At 42.5% G+C, this 21,684-nt stretch overlaps 1 protein-coding gene across 3 annotated transcripts in view; it reads left to right on the top strand.

Annotated features, from left to right (window-relative positions):
- Positions 1–20,789, top strand: part of UGT3A1 (UDP glycosyltransferase family 3 member A1) — a 59,922-nt gene extending 39,133 nt beyond the window's left edge. Inside the window, exons 4-7 of one of the 3 annotated variants that reach the window (XM_021671862.2) lie at positions 5,054–5,585; positions 16,486–16,717; positions 18,036–18,255; positions 19,415–20,789. In XM_021671862.2, coding sequence (XP_021527537.2) covers positions 5,054–5,585; positions 16,486–16,717; positions 18,036–18,255; positions 19,415–19,691 — 1,261 coding nt within the window. In that variant the 3' untranslated portion in view covers positions 19,692–20,789. Of the gene's footprint in view, positions 1–5,053; positions 5,586–8,785; positions 11,327–16,485; positions 16,718–18,035; positions 18,804–19,414 lie in introns of those variants that run through there. The other 2 variants (XM_021671863.2, XM_021671867.2) reach the window with 2 other exon arrangements.
- Positions 20,790–21,684: the final 895 nt, after the last annotated feature.

Genomic DNA, 21,684 nt, shown 5'->3' with positions numbered 1-21,684 from the left:
ATAGCTTTGAATCTGTAAATTACTTTGGGCAGTATGGCCATTGGGCATCCTTGTCTAGTGCCAGATTTCAAAGGGAATGCTTCCAGTTTTTGCCCATTCAGTATGATATTGACCGTCGGTTTGTCATAAATAGCTTTTATTATTTTGAGATACGTTCCGTCGATACCTAGTTTATTGAGGGTTTTTAGCATAAAGGACTGTTGAATTTTGTCGAAGGCCTTCTCTGCATCAATTGAGATAATCATGTGGTTTTTGTCTTTGGTTCTGTTTATGTGGTGAATTACATTTATAGACTTGCATATATTGAACCAGCCTTGCATCCCCAGGATGAATCCTACTTGATCATGGTGGATAAGCTTTTTGATGTGCTGTTGCAATCGGCTTGCCAGTATTTTATTGAAGATTTTTGCATCTATGTTCATCATGGATATTGGCCTGTAGTTTTCTTTTCTTGTTGAGTCTCTGCCGGGTTTTGGTATTAGGATGATGTTGGTCTCATAAAATGATTTGGGAAGGATTCCCTCTTTTTGGATTATTTGGAATAGTTTCAGTAGGAATGGTACCAGTTCCTCTTTGTATGTCTGGTAGAATTCGGCTGTGAACCCATCTGGGCCTGGGCTTTTTTTGGGTGGTAGGCTCTTAATTGCTGCCTCGACTTCAGACCTTGTTATTGGTCTATTCAGGGTTTCAACTTCTTCCTGGTTTAGGCTTGTGAGGAGGCAACTGTCCAGGAATTTATCCATTTCTTCCAGGTTTTCTAGTTTATGTGCATAGAGTTGTTTGTAATAATCTCTGATAATGGTTTGAATTTCTGTGGGATCTGTGGTGATATCCCCTTTATCATTTTTTATTGCATCTATTTGGTTATTCTCTTCTTTTTTATTAGTCTGGCTAGTGGTCTGTCTATTTTGTTGATCTTCTCAAAAAACCAGCTCCTGGATTTATTGATTTTTGGTAGGGTTTTTCGTGTCTCTATCTCCTTCAATTCTGCTTTGATCTTAGTTATTTCTTGTCTTCTGCTAGGTTTTGAGTTTTCTTGATCTTGCTCCTCTAGCTCTTTCAATTTGGACGATAGGGTGTCAATTTTAGATCTCTCCTTTCTTCTCATGTGGGCACTTATTGCTATATATTTTCCTCTAGAGACTGCTTTAAATGTGTCCCAGAGATTCTGGTATGTGGTGTCTTCGTTCTCATTGGTTTCGAAGAACATCTTTATTTCTGCCTTCATTTCAGTGTTTATCCAGTCAACATTCAGGAGAAAGTTGTTCATTTTCCATGAGGCTGTGCAGTTCTGGGTTGGCTTCTGAATTCTGAGTTCTAACTTGATTGCACTGTGGTCTGAGAGACTGTTTGTTATGGTTTCCATTCTTTTGCATTTACTGAGTGATTTACTTCCAATTATGTGGTCAATTTTAGAGTAGGTGTGATGTGGTGCTGAGAAGAATGTATATTCTGTGGATTTGGGGTGGAGAGTTCTGTAAATGTCTATTAGGTTTGCTTGTTCCAGGTCTGAGTTCAAGTCCTGGATATCCTTGTTAATTTTCTGTCTCGTTGATCTGTCTAATATTGACAATGGGGTGTTGAAGTCTCCCACTATTATTGTGTGGGAGTCTATGTCTCTTTGTAAGTCTTTAAGAACTTGCCTTATGTATCTGGGTGCTCCTGTATTAGGTGCATATATATTTAGGATCGTTAGCTCTTCTTGTTGCATTGATCCTTTTACCATTATGTAATGTCCTTCTTTGTCTCTTTTGATCTTTGTTGCTTTAAAGTCTATTTTATCAGAGATGAGAATTGCAACTCCTGCTTTTTTTTGCTCTCCATTTGCTTGGTAAATCTTCCTCCATCCCTTTATTTTGAGCCTTTGTGTATCCTTGCATGTGAGGTGGGTTTCCTGGATACAGCATACTGATGGGTTTTGGCTTTTTATCCAATTTGCCAGTCTGTGTCTTTTGATTGGGGCATTTAGTCCATTTACATTTAGGGTTAATATTGTTATGTGTGAATTTGATCCTGTCATTTTGATGCTAGCTGGCTGTTTTGCCCATTGGTTGATGCAGATTCTTCATTGTGTTGATGCTCTTTACCATTTCATGTGTTTTTGGAGTGACTGGTCCTGGTTGTTCTTTTCTATGTGTAGTGCCTCCTTCAGGAGCTCTTGTAAAGCTGGTCTGGTGGTGATGAAATCTCTGAGTACTTGCTTGTTCACAAAGGATTTTATTTTTCCTTCACTTATGAAGCTTAGTTTGGCTGGATATGAAATTCTGGGTTGAAAGTTCTTTTCTTTAAGGATGTTGAATATCGGCCCCCACTCTCTTCTGGCCTGTAGGGTTTCTGCTGAGAGATCTACTGTGAGTCTGATGGGCTTCCCTTTGTGGGTAACCCGACCTTTCTCTCTGGCTGCCCTTAGTATTTTCTCCTTCATTTCATCCCTGGTGAATCTGATGATTATGTGCCTTGGGGTTGCTCTTCTAGATGAATATCTTTGTGGTGTTCTCTGTATTTCCTGGACTTGAATATTGGCCTGCCTTGCTAGGTTGGGGAAGTTTTCCTGGATAATATCCTGAAGAGTATTTTCCAGCTTGGATGAATTCTCTTCGTCACATTCAGGTACACCTATCAAACGTAGATTAGGTCTTTTCACATAGTCCCATATTTCTTGTTGACTCTGTTCATTCCTTTTTACCCTGTTTTCTCTAATCTTGCCTTCTCGTTTTATTTCATTGAGTTGATCTTCGACCTCTGATATCCTTTCTTCTGCTTGGTCAATTCGGCTGTTGAAACTTGTGCATGCTTCGCGAAGTTCTCGTGTTGTGTTTTTCAGCTCCATCAATTCACTCATATTCCTCTCTAAGTTGTCCATTCTCGTTATCATTTCGTCAAGTCTTTTTTCAAGGTTCTTAATTTCTTTGCATTGGGTTAGAACATGTTCTTTTAGCTCATGGAAGTTTCTTATTATCCACTTTCTGAAAGCTGATTCTGTCATTTCATCACACTCATTCTCCATCCAGTCTTGTTCCCTTGCTGGTGAGGAGTTGTGCTCCCTTGTAGGAGGAGAGGTGTTCTGGTTTTGGGTGTTTTCATCCTTTTTGCGCTGGTTTCTTCCCATCTTTGTGGATTTATCCACCTATCGACTTTGTAGTTGCTGTCTTTCTGATTTTGGTAATTTTAAATCTGTAGCAGCTGAACTCATAAACCCCCTTTTCTTCCCCACAAGGTGTTCTGTCCCAGGGAGTTAGGGCTTTATGATTTTCCGATGTCTTGCTACCGTTTTCCCTACCCACAAGGTGGCAGCCTAGTCACACTCAGCCTGTAGAGGCTTTGCTGAGCTGCTGTGGGCTCTGCCCAGCTTCCGTGTGAACTTCCCTGCAGTCCTGTTTATATGGGTGTAGTTAGAACTGCTTCCGCTATGTTGGCCCGCCCCTGTAGTGACAGAGTCTCTGTAGTGGTGGGTTGTCTTGGTTATGGCAAATTGCCCTGGGAACTGCAGGGTGTTTCCCTATGGAGGACACCCCTCCTCCACAGAGCTGGACTGTCCCGGGTTCAACTGTGTTTCCCGTTGCGCCCTCTTTCCCCGGGAATCTCTTGGCTTGACTCCCTGCCTCAGCTCCCCTTGCTGGCCCAGAGGGGACCCAGTCTCGCTCACTCTGCACAAGGAGCCGCTGCTCCCTGCCCCAGGTGCAGGCCGAGCGGCTGCGCCGGTCCAACTAGCGGCGCTGGTGACCCGTGGGGCTCCTCCTCCTGTGAATCTCCTGGTCTGTGGGCAGTAAAAATCCGTCTGGAAATGCGGCATCCAGTCACCCTCTGCGCCTTCTCTCGGAGCTGCAATCCTGAGTTCCTCCTAACCGGCCATCTTGGATCCTCTACCCCTAGGCTTTCTTTTTTTTAAAAAAATTTTACTTTAATTTCTGGCATAAATGTGCAGATCTTGCAGGATTGTTACATAGGTATACATACGCCATGGTGATTTGCTGCCTCCATCCCCCTGTCACTTACGTTAGGTATTTCTCCTACTGTTATCCCTCCCCAACCTCCTCACTCCCTGCTATCCCTCCCCTAGCACCCCACCCACCTGTAGGCCTTCTTTATGTGAAGTGACGTGGCATGGTGGTGTATGGGTTACAGGATTGCTGGGCTATTGCTTTTTTCCATTCTTCATGTGACTAGGAGGTCTGTGGTCTCCAGAGCACCTGTACCTATCACCATTGCTCATGAAATTCTTCATCTATTCTCCTGTATTCTATGCATTCTATCATTTTATACATGCAAGCAATGATGGGAAGACATTGCATAGGATCATTTTCTATGCAAGCCACGATGGGAAGGCATGGAAGGGCAATAGCTTCTAGAATAGTGCCATAGGCAAAATTCTTAACTAGGTGTCAGTAAAACTTTAGCATTATTTTATATGAATGTTCCAGGCAGCATGAAGTGAAAAGACTGACAATAAACTTCCAACCAGGCTTTTATTTTTATTTATTTTTTACTGCTTAACTCCGAGGCTAGGAAGATGAATCTCATTTCAGCTGAGATTTTGAATTCTAATATTGTCATCAAAAAGTTCGTTGCATGAGACAATGTGTCAAATGCAAGATATACAGCATTTTTAAAGCGGCTATGTCATCAATATTTAAGGAAACTGTCAAATTACTTAAGTAGATTTCTAGAGAAAAGATAGTCACTCACAAAAAGTCAGTGTATAAATGAGGGTTAACAGAGCATCACAGGATTTATAAAAAAGACATAGAACTCTGAGATCTGCTACAGTCAGAGATGGCTCCCAGAGGAGAAGGATGCTGAATTGGCATTAATGGTGGGTGGTAATTGGGCCAGAGGAGGAAATAGAATGGGAGCAAGCGGGAACATTTTAGAGAGCAGAAATATCCGGAACAGAGCGACCAGAGCTGAGAGTATTTGTTGAAACATTGTAGAATGAGTGGATGGATACTGATTGTTATCTTACATACCTGAAATTTTTTTGAGTCTAACATTCTCCCAAATACTGTAGAATTATACCTTCCCAAATATTTATTATTTATTTTCTTTATTACAGAAAAGAATCTGAAGGCCTTGTAAAGTTAATGGAAATATTTGGGACTCAATGTAGTTACTTGCTAAGCAGAAAGGACATAATGGATTCCTTAAATAATGAGAACTTTGATCTGGTATTTGTTGAAGGATTTGATTTCTGTTCTTTCCTGATTGCTGAGAAGCTTGAGAAGCCATTTGTGGCCATTCTTCCCACCTCATTTGGCTCTTTGGAATTTGGGCTACCAAGTCCTCTGTCTTATGTTCCAGTATCCTATTCCTTGCTGACTGATCGCATGGACTTCTGGGGCCGAGTGAAGAATGTTCTGATGTTCTTTAGTGTCTCCACGATCCAAAGGCGCATACACTCTACATTTGACAACACCATCAAGGAGCATTTCACAGAAGGCTCTAGGCCGGTTTTGTCTCATCTTCTATTGAAAGCAGAGTTGTGGTTCGTTAACTCTGACTTTGCCTTTGATTTTGCACGGCCCCTGCTTCCCAACACTGTTTATGTTGGGGGCTTGATGGAAAAGCCTATTAAACCAGTTCCACAAGTAAGTGAACCCTTAGCATTCAGTTTGGAATTCACACAGAGGCCTTCAGTGCATAGTTGGTGGCTGCCACCTGCCTGTGGGATCCTGAAGTGGGGATAGGTAAGGGAGCACCTAGGGCATGATTTTAAAGGAAGTGCTGAATTTCAGGGTGGGGCAGGTACAGTGTTAGGCCTTGCAGGACCCTGAGACAGGTCTCCTTACATTGGCTTCTCTCTTGCCATCCCTGGTCTTAGAATCAGTGGGATGAGCCCTTTAATTAAAGTTGCTATTTTTGGGCCGGGCGTGGTGGCTCAAGCCTGTAATCCCAGCACGTTGGGAGGCCGAGGCGGGTGGATCACGAGGTCAAGAGATCAAGACCATCCTGGTCAACATGGTGAAACCCCGTCTCTACTAATACAAAAAATTAGCTGGGCATGGTGGCACGTGCCTGTAATCCCAGCTACTCAGGAGGCTGAGGCAGGAGAATTGCCTGAACCCAGGAGGCGGAGGTTGCGGTGAGCCGAGATCACGCCATTGCACCCCAGCCTGGGTAACAAGAGCGAAACGCCGTCTCAAAAAAAAAAAAAAAAGTTGCTATTTTCATTTTATTTTTAATTTTGTATGACTATGTGTAAAATACATATGTAGTTCATGCCTATTACATGCAATAATTGTCAAGGAGATGAGCCGGCGCGGCGGCAGCCGCCTGTAATCCCAACTACTTGGGAGGCTGAGACAAGAGAATTGCTTGAACCCGGTGTGGCAGAGATTGCAGTGAGCTGAAATCGTGCCACTGCACTTCAGCCTGGGTGACAGAGTGAGACTCCATCTCAAAAAATAAAAAAAAAAGATTGGGGAGGAAGAGTTTCACAGTGAAACAGACAACACTGTGGATTCGGAGTAAGCAGGGTGGGACTGCATGGGACTGACAGCAAGAACTGCCAGTGTTATCTCTAGTGTTCCCACCTGTAGAGCCCTGGCGCCTGGCTCCAGCTAGACTTTCTGACTTGATATTTCTGGGGTGGGCTCCTGCCATTGTAATTTGTAAATGCTGCCCAGGTGATTCAAATGCACAGAGCAGATTCACAACCACTACTATAGAAGGTTTTCAAAGGGAGGAGAGCTAAACTGAGTTGACAGCCTATTGCCTCTGAGCACTGGGCTGCCATTTTACAGAAGTCATCATATTTAATATCTTGCCATCTATAAGGAGGTGTGGTTATCTTCATTTTTATTAATGGCAGAGGACAGAAGCATAGGTGATGTAGGTGACCTTCCCACCACCGTGCAGTGCAGAGGCCTCGAGACCCTGGATTTGGCCTGGACTTTCCAGGTACCAAAGTGACCATTCTTCCTCCCCTGATCTTTTTTTTTTTTCTTTTTTGAGATGGAGTCTCACTCTGTCACCCAGGCTGAAGTGCAGTGGCACGATCTCGGCTCACTGCAATCTCTGCCACACCGGGTTCAAGCGATTCTCCTGTCTCAGCCTCCCGAGTAGCTAGGATTACAGGCGCCTGCCACCGCACCGGCTAATTTTGTATTTTTAGTAGAGATGGGGTTTCACCAACTTGGTCAGGCTGGTCTTGAACTCCTGACCTCATGATCCACTTGCCTCGGCCTCCCAAAGTGCTGGGACTACAGGCATGGGCTACGTGCCTGGCCTCCTCCCTTGATCTTATACTGAGTGAGTACGAAGCGTTGGGGAATGATCTATGGATGAGATGGGCTTTGCATTGGTGGTAGGTGTTTTTAGGAATGGAGCTGAGAGGGAGAGCACTCCAGGTCAGGGAGCAGGGGGCCTAACTTGTAGAGGTGCAAGTGAGATGGCTATGACACTGGGTTCTCTGGGTGACACTGGCTAGATGATAGTAGTGCAAGATTCAATTGCATGAATAAAGCCATGGGGACTTACCAGAGGTCTTAGCTATCAGGAGGGTGGGTCAGGTCTCCGCATTGGGTAGTTGTGGAAATTGTTAAGAAGAGAATAATGGCAGTTGAGGTTTTGAGATAACAGATGGTTGTTTTCCATTTTGTTTTATTCTTTTGATTATTTTAATTGCGGTCATATATATAATATAAAAATACCACTTATTTTTAAGGGTATGCTTCAGTGGCATTTAGTACATTTATATTTTTAGGCAACTATCATTATCATCTATCTCCAGAATGTTTTTTATATTTCCAAATGGAAACTTCCTATGCATTAAGCAATGTATTAAATAGAAAGCATTTGGCTGAGTCATCAAAGGTGCGATTTAGAACAAAGTGGTTTCCGTTTTTTCTTGGCGGCGCCATCCCACCCCCACTCTGAAAACTAGAGGCATGAGCAGTGCACAGCACCTCCCCTCCTTATCCCCTCCCTTCCCAGCTTGGTACCTGGGTGTGTCCACAGCATGTACAAGCCATGTCCAACAGCCACAAGGGGTGGGAAAAAATGGGGCTGCCACTGGGGCCCCGTGAACCAGTTGGCCAGCGCCTTCCAGTGGAACTTTTTCTTCCTTGGCCAAGGAGTTCAGCCTGGCCTACACTGGGGGAAGGCTACAATGATTAAAGGAATCTATTTGTGCAGAGCAAGAGGTTATTTCCCCCAAGGTCTTCCCCCCTTTACTCCTTAAGCTGTTTTTTTCTTTCTTTTCTTTTTTTCCAAGTGAGAGGGTTCCTATCCCCAGCACTCAGCTTCTGATAGAGAAAATAATGGAGGAGCGACCCCTGCTGGCTGATAACTGCAAATTTGGCAGGGCTCATTTGAGACAATCTGAACAGACACATGCAACCCCTGAAATACATTTTTGTCCCAAACTCAATTCCAAGTCTCAGGCTGAGGCCCTAGAAAGGAAAACCCAATCTGAGGGATCAAAAGCTGAACAGGCACAATGTAAATGGCATGACCAATTCCTGCCGACTAAACCCCCATTTCGCGGAAGGAGGCCATGCTCATGGCATAAATGAGGCCCAGGGAACTCAAAGTTTTCAACAGCAGGGAAAATCGAGGCATTTCAATAGCAGAGAAAAAGGGCAGATAATTCCCATTCTCTAGGCCCCCCTGCTTCACGGGTGCAGACCACAATGGTACCTTTGGGTGGCATCCATCTAAGGTTGCCAGGACTTGGGGACAAAAAGATGGAAGAGAAAGTCTCTTGCTTTCTCTCTCCCTCACACCCTGATTTTTCACAGAAAGAAGGAAGGGAAATGAGGGATGCTTCTATTTCCCTGTCTTTCAGAATGGGCAACCAGTTCCCTTCATCACCCCCAGCTTATTCTCCTCTGGAGTGCATCCTGAGCCACTGAGACTGCTTTGACCTTCAGAATCTGGAGGAAAAACACCTCATAGCCCTCCGAACAAAGATTTGGCCAAATTATTCCTGTCTTGGCCTCAGGAAGCAATCATTCATTTTGATACCATTTGGCAGCTGGACCTTTTCTGTAGGCACGAGGACAAATGGTCTGAAGCCCCATAGTGCAGGCTTTCTGTATCTTGCAGGGAAATCCAGACCTTTGCCAACAGTGTAGTATTGATCCAGCCCTCCTGCTTGTCATTTCAGGAGAGACTGAAAAGGGCAATACCAGGGAACTAAAGAAACAAATCCCAGAGGCACTCTGCTCTTCCGGGTCCACCTCAACCTCTCTATCTAGCTTCAGTCTCTCGCTTGCTGCCTCCTAGAAATCCTTGCCCTAGACAAGCCCCGGTTTCACTCCTGCCCTTCCAACAGATGCCTGGTGAATTTGGCCCCAGTAAGGTCCAGGTCCCCTTCTCCCCATGGGACTTAAAGTAAATTAAGGGTGATTTTGGCAAGTTTTCACATGACCCTGACAGATATATAGAGGCTTTCCGGAATTTAACCCAAGTATTTGAACTCTCTTGGAGAGACGTTGTGTTACTTTTGAATCAGACCCTGATGAACACTGAAAAGTAGGCTATTCTGCAAGTAGCAGGAAGATTTGGGGATGAGCTTTGTATCACATATAGTGTCAGGAAAGGGGGCAAACTTTATCCAACTGAAAGAGAAGCAGTACCAGTAAATGACCCTGGATGGGATCCCAATGATGAGGTGGGGGACTGGAAGAAGAGACACTTTCAGGTGTGCATAATGGAGGGCTTATGTAGGACTAGGACCAAGCCTCTCAATTATAGCAAACTAACTATGACAGACCAGGAATTAAATGAAAATCCCACTGCCTTCTTGGAAAGGGTAAGAGGAGCCTTGGTAAAGCACACCTCTCTATTTTCTGATTCAGTTGAGGGACAACTAATTCTGAAGAATGAATTTATTACTCAGGCAGCCCCTGATACCAGGAGGAAGTTGCTGAAATGGGCCCTGGGACCAGATAGTACTTTAGAGAACTAATTGAAAGTGACTACCTTGGTCTTTTACAATAGAGATAGGGGGACACAAGAAAGAGGCAGAAGCTTTAATGGCCACCATGTAAGCCCACAAACTCCAGAATTCCCAGGGTATACGTGTTAACTGCTACAGATGTGACAAGAACAATTAAATCTCTTCCAAAGTTGAACCACTCCCATACAAGGTTTAATTTCTTTCACCAGGGTGAAACAGCTCGAAGCACAACGTTGTTAGTATTTTCACTTGTTATTTCTGTGATCTTTGGCACTAGATTATCTCCTTGTACAATACACATGTTTAACCCATGCATACTTAACCTTATAAAACTTGTTTTTTCTCTCACCTAGAGGCTATCAAACTCCAAATGGTCAGGCAACTGGAACCTCGAACAATGGCTCTCTTTTGCAGGGACCCTTAGATAAATCTCTGGGAGGAATCTGACTGCATTTTCCCCAAAACAATGCTCCCTGTCAGCAAAAATAAGCTAAATTGGTCACTGTCCATATTCTAACGACAGTTAGATGTGCCTCTTCAGAGAGGGGAGATGATATGGCTAGGAGACAGGGAAATACTTGGTAGAAGAGGGCAGTTCCCTGGCAAAGGTCCCACCCTCAAGCCTGGAAACCTGTGACTCTAAATGAGAACATGCATTCCTATTTTCACACCTAAAAGTGGCCTTTTGGCTGTCCACACCCCTCTCTCCTATACCCATTTAAACCTCAGACCCTAGGCTCCAGAAGCAGATGAAAAGGAGATGAAAAGAAGAGCAGAAGAATGGCAGAATGGTGTGGCAGAGAGAAGAGAAGGAGAGTCTGAACACTAAGAGGAATTTGGCTGGGGGCAATTGGAGAGGATATTGGCCACTGGATGGCTGAACTCCAGGGCGACCATTTTCCCACTCCATCTCCTTTCCAGCTCTCCATCCATCCCATTGAGAGCCACCTCTACCACTCAATAAAACCCCCACATTCACCATCTGCAAGTCCATGTGCCACCTGATTCTTCCTTGATGCTGAACTAGGACTTGGGTAGTAAAAGGGCATTGAGCTGATTAACTCTTAAGCTGTCTGTAGACAGCAAAGCTAAAAGAGTGCACTGTAACACACCATGCTCATTTAGGCTTTAGGAGTTGCAGGCACCTACCCTTATATACTGCTGTAGAGCCAGAGCCCCAAAGTGCTCACCCAAACTCCTGCACCTCCCCATCTGCATGCTCTCCCTCCTGTAAGAGGTCTGAGCAGCAGTGGTGCAGCCAAACTGACAAGCCACACCCTTGTTGCATATCCTGCGAGGGGCATCAGGGAACTTCCCCATTTCACTGTCGTCAAAATTTATTTGACCATAGTGCAAGAATCTATTTCTGGGCTCTCTCTTCTATTCCACTGGTCCATGTGTCTATCTTTGTGGCAGTACTACACTACTTGGTTTACTATAACTTTGTAATATGTTTTGAAATCACCAAGTATGAGAACTCCTTCTCTGCTCTTTTTCAATATTGTTTTGGGTATTCAGGGTTCTTGAAAGTTCTTATACATTTTAGAATAATTTTTCTGTTGCAAAGGAAGTCATTGGGATTTTGGTAGGGTTTGTATAGACTATGTATATCCCTTTGGGTAGTATTGACATCTTAATAAGTGTTCCAATTCATGAGGCCAGAATGCCTTTCCATTTTTTGTGTGTGTGTCTTTAATTTCTTTGAGCAAAATTTGGATGTTTTCAATGTAAAATCTCACTTCCTTGGTTAAGTTTATTTTACTATTTTTGATGTTATTGTTGATGAAATTGCTTTCCTAATTTTTTTTGAATTGTTAATTGTTAGTGTATAGAAATGCAGCTGACTTTGGAGACTTGATTTTTTTTTGCTTCAACTTTGTTAAATTTGTTTATTAGTTCTAACAGATTTTTAATTTTTAGTGTGTGTGTATATGTTTTCTTTAAGGTTTTCAATATATAGAATCATGTTATCTGCCATTATTTCTTCAAATAGCCTTTCTTTACCTTTCATTTTCTCTCATACTGCATATATTGATCCACATGATAATATCCTATATGTTCCTTACATTTTGTTTATGCTTTATTATTTTTCTTTCTCAGACTTGACAATTTCAAATAATTTGTCTTCCAAGTTCACTGATCATTTCTTTTGCCTGTTTGAGTTACCTACTGAAACTCTCCAGAAAAAAATTCAATTTAATTATTGCATATTTTAGCTCCAAAAATTTCTCCTTTTTTAAATTAAAAAACTTTCTCTTTGTTGATATTCTAAATTTGTTTTCCTTGAGCTTTTTTGGCATATTTAAGACAGTTTCTTTAAAAATATTTGTCTAATAAGTCCAATGCCTGTGTTTCTTCAGGGAGGGTTTCTGGAGATTTATTTTATTTTCCTAATGGGCACATTTTGACTAGTTCTTTGCATGCCTTGTGACCTTTTGTTGAAAATTGGGCATTTCGTGGACAAATAAGAACAGCTCTGGAATGCAGTTCCCAGCGAGAACAATGCAGAGGGTGAGGGATCACTGCATTTCCAAACAAGTTATTAACACCCACAGACTAGGAAATTCCAGGGCTGAAAAGCAGCTCAAGTTTCCAGCACCGCTGTTTCAGCCGGTGCAGCAGGTCTCTGCACAAAAACTCACACAAATCTGGGCGGCCATTTCAACTGGTGCCTGGAATGACTGGGAGACAGAGCTGCCCATTCAACTGAAAGAAAGGGGGCTGAAACAGGGAGCCAGGTGATCTGGCTTGGAGGGTCCCACCCTGACAAAGACCAGCAATCTGAAACACTCTGGATTGAGAGTTTCACAACAAGTGCAGCTGGACTCAGGACGTTCTAGCTCTGTGGGGGGAAGGGTGTCCGCCATTACCGAGGCAGTCCATCACTACCGAGGCAGTCTGCAATTATGGAGTCAGTACACCATTACCAAGGCAATCGCCATTATTGAGGCAGTCTGCCATTACAGAGGCAGTTCTAACTATACTTCTATAAACAAAACCTCAAGGAAGTTCACACAGCAGCTGGGCAGAGCCCATGGCAGATCAGCAACACTTCTGCTGACAGACTGTTAGTAGGTTGCCTCCTTTCTGGGCAGGGCATCTCTGAAAAACGGCAGCAGCTCAGGAACTTCACATCAGGAACTTATAAATAAAGTCCCACCTTCCCAGGACAGAGCACCTGGGAAAAAAGGTGGTTATGAGTTCTGCTGCAGCAGACTTAAATGTATCTGTCCAGCAGCTCTGAATGGAACAGCAGAGTTCACAGCCCAGCACTTGAGATCCTACAAGGGACAGACTGTCTCCTCAAGCAGCACCCCAACCCCTGTATATCCAAAGAGATACTTCATAAAGGAGAGCTCAGGCTGACATCTGGCAGGTATCCTTCTGGGGCAAAGATAACAGAAGAAGAAACTGGCAGAAGCCCTTACTGTTTTGCAGCTACTGCAGGTGATCCCCAGGCAAGCAGGATCCAGAGTGGACCTCCAGCAGTCCTACAGCAGAGGGGCCTAACTGTTAGAAGGAAAAGCAAAAAACAGAAGGAAATAACTTCATCATCAACAAAAAGGGTGCCCGCTCAGAGACCCCATCTGAAAGTCACCAACTACAAAGAACACCGGGAGATAAATCCACAAAGATGGGAAGAAACCAGCAGAAAAAGGATGAAAACACCAAAACCAGAATGCCTCTCCTCCTCCAAGGGATCACAACTCCTCAGCATCAAGGGAACAAAGCTGGATGGAGAATGAGTCTGATGAATTGATAGAAACAGGCTTCAGAAGGTGGGTAATAACAAACTTCTCTGCGTTAAAATAACATGTTCTAACCCAATGCAAAGAAACTAAGAATCTTGAAAAAGGTTTGATGAAATGCTAATGAGAATAAACAGTTTCAAAAGAAGACATATATGAGGCCAACAAACATGAAAATACTCATCATTACTGGTCATTAGAGAAATGCAAATCAAAACCACATCAAGATAATATCTCACGCCAGTTAGAATGGTGATCATTAAAAAATCTGGAGACAACAAATGCTGGAGAGGATGTGGAGAAATAGGAACCCTTTTACACTGTTGGTAGGAGTGGAAATTAGTTCAACCATTGTGAAGACAGTGTGGCAATTCCTTAAGGACCTAAAAATAGAAATTCCATTTGACCCAGCAATCCCATTACTGGGTATATATCCAAAGGATTGTAAATCTTTCTGTTATAAAGACACATGCACATGTATGTTCACTGCAGCACTGTTTACAATAGCAAAGACCTGGAACCAACCTGAATGCCCATTGATGATAGACTGGACAGGGAAAATGTGGCACATATACACTATGGAATACTATGCAGTCATAAAAAACGATGAGTTCGTGTCTTTTGTAGGGACATGGATGAACCTGCAAACCATCATTCTCAGCAAACTGACACAAGAACAGAAAATCAAACACCGCATGTTCTCACTCACAGGTGGGTGTTGAACAATGAGATCACATGGACACAGGGAAGGGAGCATCACACACTGCGGTCTGTTGGTGGGGGGAATAGAAGGACAGCAGGAGGTAGGGAAGTTGGAGAGGGATAACATGGGGAGAAATGACAGATATAGGTGATGGGGGGATGGAGGTGGCAAACCACATTGCCATGTATGTACCTATGCAACAATCCTGCATGTTCTGTACATGTACCCCAGAACCTAAAGTGCAACAAAATATATATTTAAAAAAAAAAGAAAAAAAGAGAAAATTGGGCATTTGAATAACTAGTTACTTTTGTAAGTCTTTGCAGTCTGGCATGGAAGAGCATGTTTTGAGTCTTTTGATTAAGGTTAAGGTCTTCTTAGGTATTTTTTGGTTATTTATCATCACATCTGGACATTCGCGTGTGCTTTCCTTTCCCCAGTTCCCTCTGTATACTCTACTGTTTTAGAATGCCTTAATTTCCCAAATGAACCTCACGCAGACTCTTCTTAGACTTTAGATATCTATTATATTCTTCTGCCCATAATCTCTTGACCCAAGCCTTCAGAGGTCTGCAGTATCTCTGAAGCTTTCATATATCATGGTACCTACCACTGCCTTCTATGGCTTCTGTTAGCTTGAAATCTGAGCTATGTCACCATTCCCAATGTGAGCTCAGAATCAGGTGAGACAAACCTGTCACTAAGTAGCCAACAGACAGGTTAAAATGTTGTAAATAGTTTCTATTCCGCTCCTTCCGACTGAGGGAGGGAACTTGGAATTGAGGTTTTGCCTGTGGGCTATGGCCTGCCACTCCAGGGCAAAGGTAAATAAAATGCATTAGAAATGTATACTGTTTGAAAGTGGCTTTTTCTTGATGGGGCATTTGGTTGCTTGCTGTATTTGACTGGTCTTCAAAATTCCTATGGTGTTACTTTAGTCAGTCTCTGGTTGATTTTCTAATGCTTCCCTGAAAGAACAAGGACATGTAGCTTGTGATTCACATTATTGCTCTGCTTCTTTTGATTTTATATAATGATTTTATAATTATAAGGGCAACAAAGCTGTTCTCAGTTTGTTTATTAAGCTGGTAGTTCAGGTAGTGTAATGTTGGATGGAATCAAGTCATCCTACAGAATGACCCCGTAGGATGAGGGGCTCAGAACTAGAGACAATCACAAAACTGCTGAGAGAGGAAGAGTCTGAAGAAATGTTTGGAAGTAATAACTGATGAAACAGTGCTAAAACTAAGTTTTAGGGCATTAGATCATAATCTTTCTTAAGAATTACCTGAGGACCAAAATAGGCTGGGGTGGCTAGCTAATATCAGACAAAATAGATTGTATGTCAAAAATATTTATAAGAGATAAACAAGGGGACTACATAATAATATAAAATTTTATGTTTGCATTAACACAAATAATTATAAGTATCATTTAAAAACAATATATGAAATATCATCAATAATATATAAGCACTATAAATGTATATGCACCAAATAACAGAGCACCAAAATATGTGAAGCAACAATTGATGGAATTGAGGAAGAAATAGACATTATTACAGCAATAGCTTGAGACTTCAATACCCCATATTTAGTAATGGAAAGATTATCTACACAAATGATCAATAAAGAAATAGCTATCTTGAATGCTGTCATAAACCAACTGGACCTAATAGAAATATAGAGAATACTCCACCCAACAACAGCAGACTATACCTTCTTCTCAAATGCACACAGAATATTTCTCAATATAGTCTGTACGTTAGACTACAATATAAATATCAATACGTTTCAAAAGATTGAACATATCAAAGCATTTTCTGTGATCACAATAGGATGAGATAGACATCAATAACAGAAAAAAAACTAAAAAATCACAAATTTATAATTTATATGCAAAATCATGTCCTGAAGTATCAGAAAAATGACTTCTAGGTCATCTAGACACAATATGAACACAGTGCAGAGGACACTGAGCTGTGCCAGGAGCTATAATAATAGCTTCAGGACAGTGAAGACAAGACACTGATGGGAGGATATGTTTGGTAAATAGTCTGGGTTTCATTTCATGGCTACCTAGCCTTTCCCAAACAATTTTGTCACCTCCTCTCTTTTGTCATCTCTCTCCAGGACTTGGAGAACTTCATCGCCAACTTTGGGGATGCTGGGTTTGTCCTTGTGGCCTTTGGCTCCACGTTGGACATCTATGAGTCTCAAGAAGTCCTCAAGAATATGCACAGTGCCTTTGCTCACCTCCCTCAAGGGGTGATATGGAAGTGTCGGAGTTCTCATTGGCCTAAAGATGTTCATTTGGCCACAAATGTGAAAATCATGGACTGGCTTCCCCAGAGTGACCTCCTGGGTAAGGACTGCCCAGTTCTGCTCTTTTCTTTCCATTGACCTGTCTTTGGGGCTCATCAGTGTTCTGATCTCTAGCTGGGCATTTGTACCAGCCTAGGAAGTAGCTACTCATAAGTAAGAATAAGGCTCAGAGGGCAGGAAAAGAGCAGGCAGCTGGAGTTTTTTGGGAATCAGGCTAGCCTTCAAAATGGTGAAAACAGCTATTTTCTCTTTTTCTTTCTAACTGAGGCCAGACCTGGAATCTCCAACCAGAGATGATGTTTGGTCATGTTGCCTTGACCCCACTACATTTGACACTGAACAGGGTCACCCCAACACAATCTAAGACAATATGTAAACTCCAAGAGCATATATCTGGGGGTATGTTGCTCCTGTTCAGTGGCCTCCTGACCACCTATTTAACAGTGTTCCATTACACAAACACACATATACCTGTATAATTACATCTTCCTTATCTACTAAGGATATGAAGAACTCATACGTTCATAACATTGATGCCAGCATTGAAGGATGTACCATAATATTTGTACCAAGCTGTGTAATCACGTAGCTAGATATTGAGTTACTCGGTAACAGAGCTCCTTACACTTCAATAGGTTTTATTATCCTTGTGATACTTTTTGGAGACCTCTAGCTGACATCTTCAGTGACTGGATCCAAGGTTCATAACAAAGTTTATGGCTCAAAGTTAACTTGGTAATATAAGATACAGATTTCTGTATATTTAATTTTTAAGACATGGGGCAGGGAAAATTATTTTCATTTTCCTTGGGATACAAGTAGATTCTAATCCACATTTCTGTTGAGACACACAGATTTAGCTCTTCATTATAAAAAATCATTAGCTTGCTCTAAATAAGGGTGGTACAGGCAGACATGAACTAGAAATACAAAAGTAGAAGTGTATGGTTTATTACTCCTTGCTTTCATAACTTCTCTTCAAATGGAGAAAACTGCATGTACTGTGTAGGTATTATGAAAGAACAGAAAGCAGAAAGTAAAGGGAGAGACGAGGTGGGGAGAGAAGGATGGCTGCATGGATAGAGAAATATGCCTCACTTATCATTCTTCTCTGCAGCTTTCCCTAGATTCGGAGTCTTGGATGGGTTGGGGTTGAGGTGAGGGATCTCTACAGAGAGGGAGGCTGGAATCTTGTATCCTAGAATGTGTACCCTTAACTGTCTTCCATGCAAAATCAGTGAATTCATTTTCTCAACAGACGTTGATTCCATTGGTGTTTCATCTGCCCTTTCTGCTTTACCTGGTATTCCAAAAGTTTTCATCCTGAAATGTTCCACTCTCTTTCTTATTTGCCACAGCTCACCCCAGCATCCGTCTTTTTGTCACTCATGGCGGGCAGAACAGCATAATGGAGGCCATTCGGCATGGTGTGCCCATGGTGGGATTACCAGTCAATGGAGATCAGCATGGAAACATGGTCCGAGTAGTAGCCAAAAATTATGGTGTCGTTATGCAGTTGAATCAGGTCACAGCTGACACACTGGCCCTTAAGATGAAACAAGTCATAGAAGACAAGAGGTATGTGGCTCTCTGAGCATGTGGTCACTAAGGTTGAATGAAGATAGAAAACGCAAGGGATACTCTGTATGCATTTTCCCAATAATAGCTGAAGCTTCTGTGATATGGAATAATATGTGTGTGATGCTAACAGCCCACCTGTCTCTAGTAAGTCTCTAGGAAGACTCATTTAGGTTAGATGCTAAGAATTGCTTTCCTACCTTAAGGTTGTGATGGTGACAAATTATATACACAAGATCTCTTTGACTGGTATTATATTTGGCAGTCCCTCTAGTAGAATTCCAGCTGAAGCAGGGGGTTTCTTCGTGTTTCCCCAATGTGCCTGCTCTTCTCACCTCTGGCTTCTTTTTTGGTGCTGCTCCCTAGAACATCCTTCCCTTCTGTTCACAGGACTGGCTCCTTCATGACATGTAGATCTCTTCTCCAATGTTTCCCCCACAGAGAAGGTGGTGTCTTTGATAATCCTAACTAGCCTCCTCTTCCACTCAGCCCAATCATAATATACTATTTCCTTCCTTACACTTTTCAAGATTTGTAATGACTCCATTTATTTATGTTTTTATTAATTGTCTGGCCCCCAACACTAGAGAGTAGAGTCAGCTTCATAAGTACAGCAATATGTCTCTCTTTCTTTCAACTATGTTCCCAGTACTTACTACAGAGCCTGCCACAAAATAAGTTTCCATGAATTTCAGTTAAATGAGGAAATAAAAGAGACCTGGTGACTCCCTTTTTTACTGCCCATCCAGCCAATGATCTTATAATCAAGAAGGACGGAATAGCTTATTATGGTTTCAGGAACACAAACCCTGAATCAGGTATATATTCTCTCATATATGGTTATATGTATTTTTTCCTTTAGTTTACCACAAGCATCTAGGGATATCGACTAGTTTTTAGAGATTTAATCACTTTCCTACAATTTAATACTTTTAGAATTAATCATTAATCTTTGTATGTAGGTGTTTTTATTGAACTTTTCAAGAGGATTCAGCTAGACAATGGCAAGACCATGCCAACAAATTTTCTTTGCAGCCCAGCCTTGGTGCCTGTGTTAGAAAAGTGTTTGTATGCTTGTGTGTGTGTGCTCACACAATACAAAGTCTCTAAGTCTTGTGAGGCTATGTCAGTAACACACCCTCTTTGTCTCTGCCAACAGGTACAAGTCGGCAGTGGTGGCAGGCAGTGTTATCATGCACTCTCAGCCCCTGAGCGCCAAACAGCGGCTGGTGGGCTGGATCAACCACATCCTCCAGACCGGGGGAGCGGCGCATCTCAAGCCCTATGCCTTCCAGCAGCCTTGGCATGAGCAGTACCTCATCGACGTCTTTGTGTTTCTGCTGGGGCTCACTCTAGGCACTGTGTGGCTTTGTGGGAAGTTGCTGGGTGTGGTGGCCAGGTGGCTGTGTGGGGTCAGGAAAGTGAAGATGACATGAGGCTAGGTGCAGCCTTGAGAGAGGGGAGGGGGTTCCCGGTGCTTTGAAGGTTCTCCCCACCCTAGCACAGGCCACCCCTGTTTTCTCTCTTTAGCTCCAGCTGCGAATGGTCCTGCAAATTGCTTCTTTCTATTATCTGCCTCTGTTTAGAAATCTTCATGCACTACTCAGGCTTCTTGACTTGCCCCTTGTGACTTGCAGCCCCTAAATCAGATGCAAACTTTCACCTGCTAGGCCTGCATCCTCCTTTCTCCCTTTTTCTAGAGACAGGACTCTGACAACTTCATCCTTTTTGTTTAGATGACTTCTCAGTCTCCAGTCCCCATTTCTCCTTCTATCATTTTTCATAAAAAACACAGAAAATATTTGGCATATCTTCCATTTCAAATGCTTCAATTTTATGCATATATGTTGCTTTTCCTGTAAGTTCTTAAAGTTCAGGAAGCTTGGTCTGCTCTCCTGCATTTAGGCAGAGAGAGCCCCTGCTGAGACCTTTGCTCACTGCCTGAGACCCCTTCTTTGGAGAGCACCTCCTTTGCTGGTCAGACATGGAGACTGCAGTTGGTCCCAGCTGATACTGCTTTATTTCAGTTTTTACAGTTTCCTTCTTAAGATTCCCATCTTATAAATGGATTTCAGGGAAACTCAAATAGCAAAGTGGAAACTCATGTGTAAGGCATTGTGGCCTCAGGTACCAGCGGCTAAGGTAGTTTTAAAGACTTTGTTGATTTAAGAAAAATTCTATCTTCTATCCCCTACATGGCAGTTAATATCCTTATAGGTGGTAAAACCTTAGAGATTACATTAATCTGCTAGAAACAGAAGCAAGAAAAAGGCATAAGCACCCGCAGAGTTTTTGTTTCATCTTTCTTGATCAAGCCCAAAGGTAGCCCATTCAGGGCTGGTGTGGTTGGTTGCTCCATTGTGTCATCCATAGCCCATATTTTTTCTTTTTGATCTTCCTTAGTGTAATACCAAACTACCTCTCTAATAGCTGGTGCTCATGAAACATTTTACCTTCAAATGATTGTACCTTTTTATTTGCTTTAGCATTCTGAAATAAAATGAAATTCCATTATAATAAAACTGTGAAATGCATTGCATGGTATCTGATGAGCTAGAAACACAGAGAAGAAAACAGGCATATGGGGTGGGCCTGGAAGAACCATAGTTTTAGATTGTTTAATTCTAGAATTGTGAAACAGATCTTGAAACAATTCAGATTAAAAGATGAAACCGTTACAAATACTCCTGCAGAAATGGAGAGTGCCCCCCACCAAAAACTTTGCCAATTCCACGAGACGATTTGCTTGCAAGTCTGCAGAGCTGAGTGCCGCATGTCCATCCATTTTGTGAGTTCTCATGACACAAGATCCAGAAGTATGAAGCATGCAGAAGTACATTAGAGTGTGTGTATATAACATAAGGTTTTATTCCTGTAATTCTTATGAAACCACATGAATTGATCTATGGCAATATTCCCATGAAGGGCAGACATGGAGCCTTCTCTGTGTTTTGTTTTGAATCAACAACTACGATTTCACTCCCCTCATGAACAACATAAGGTTCTAGGGATAAGGCTCCCTGGCCAGTAACTCCTTCTCTCCTACCCTAGCACATAGCCTTTCCCCTAACACGTGGTCATCGAGGTCAACTTTGTGCCAGTTGTATATACTTGCGTCCCTGAAATCTGATCATAAGCAGCCAGTGAGCCAGAATGATGCTTCCAGTCTTGTTCCCTCCAAACACCCTCCACAGGGCTGTAAGCATGGTCCTGACAACCTAGAAATCTGGTGTTATCCCTCACTGTTCAAAATCTTTGTTCCCACTGTGTGGAATATGAGGAATCTGTGATTGGTTCCTGGCTACCTCTCTAGGCACATCTGGAGCAATTCTCCTCCCACTCTTTTCCGTGTTCACTACACCCCCTCAGAACACACTTTGCTGTTTTTAACCTCTGGGCTTTGTCTATGCCCTTCCCTCTCTCAGAAAT

This window comes from Aotus nancymaae, unplaced genomic scaffold (assembly GCF_030222135.1).
Source record: "Aotus nancymaae isolate 86718 unplaced genomic scaffold, 86718_ANA_hifiasm-v0.15.2.pri h1tg000014l, whole genome shotgun sequence".
In the NCBI taxonomy this organism is placed as follows: Eukaryota; Metazoa; Chordata; class Mammalia; order Primates; family Aotidae; genus Aotus; species Aotus nancymaae.
Note: the sequence above shows the minus strand (reverse complement) of the source record. Positions and strands in the feature narration are given on the sequence as shown.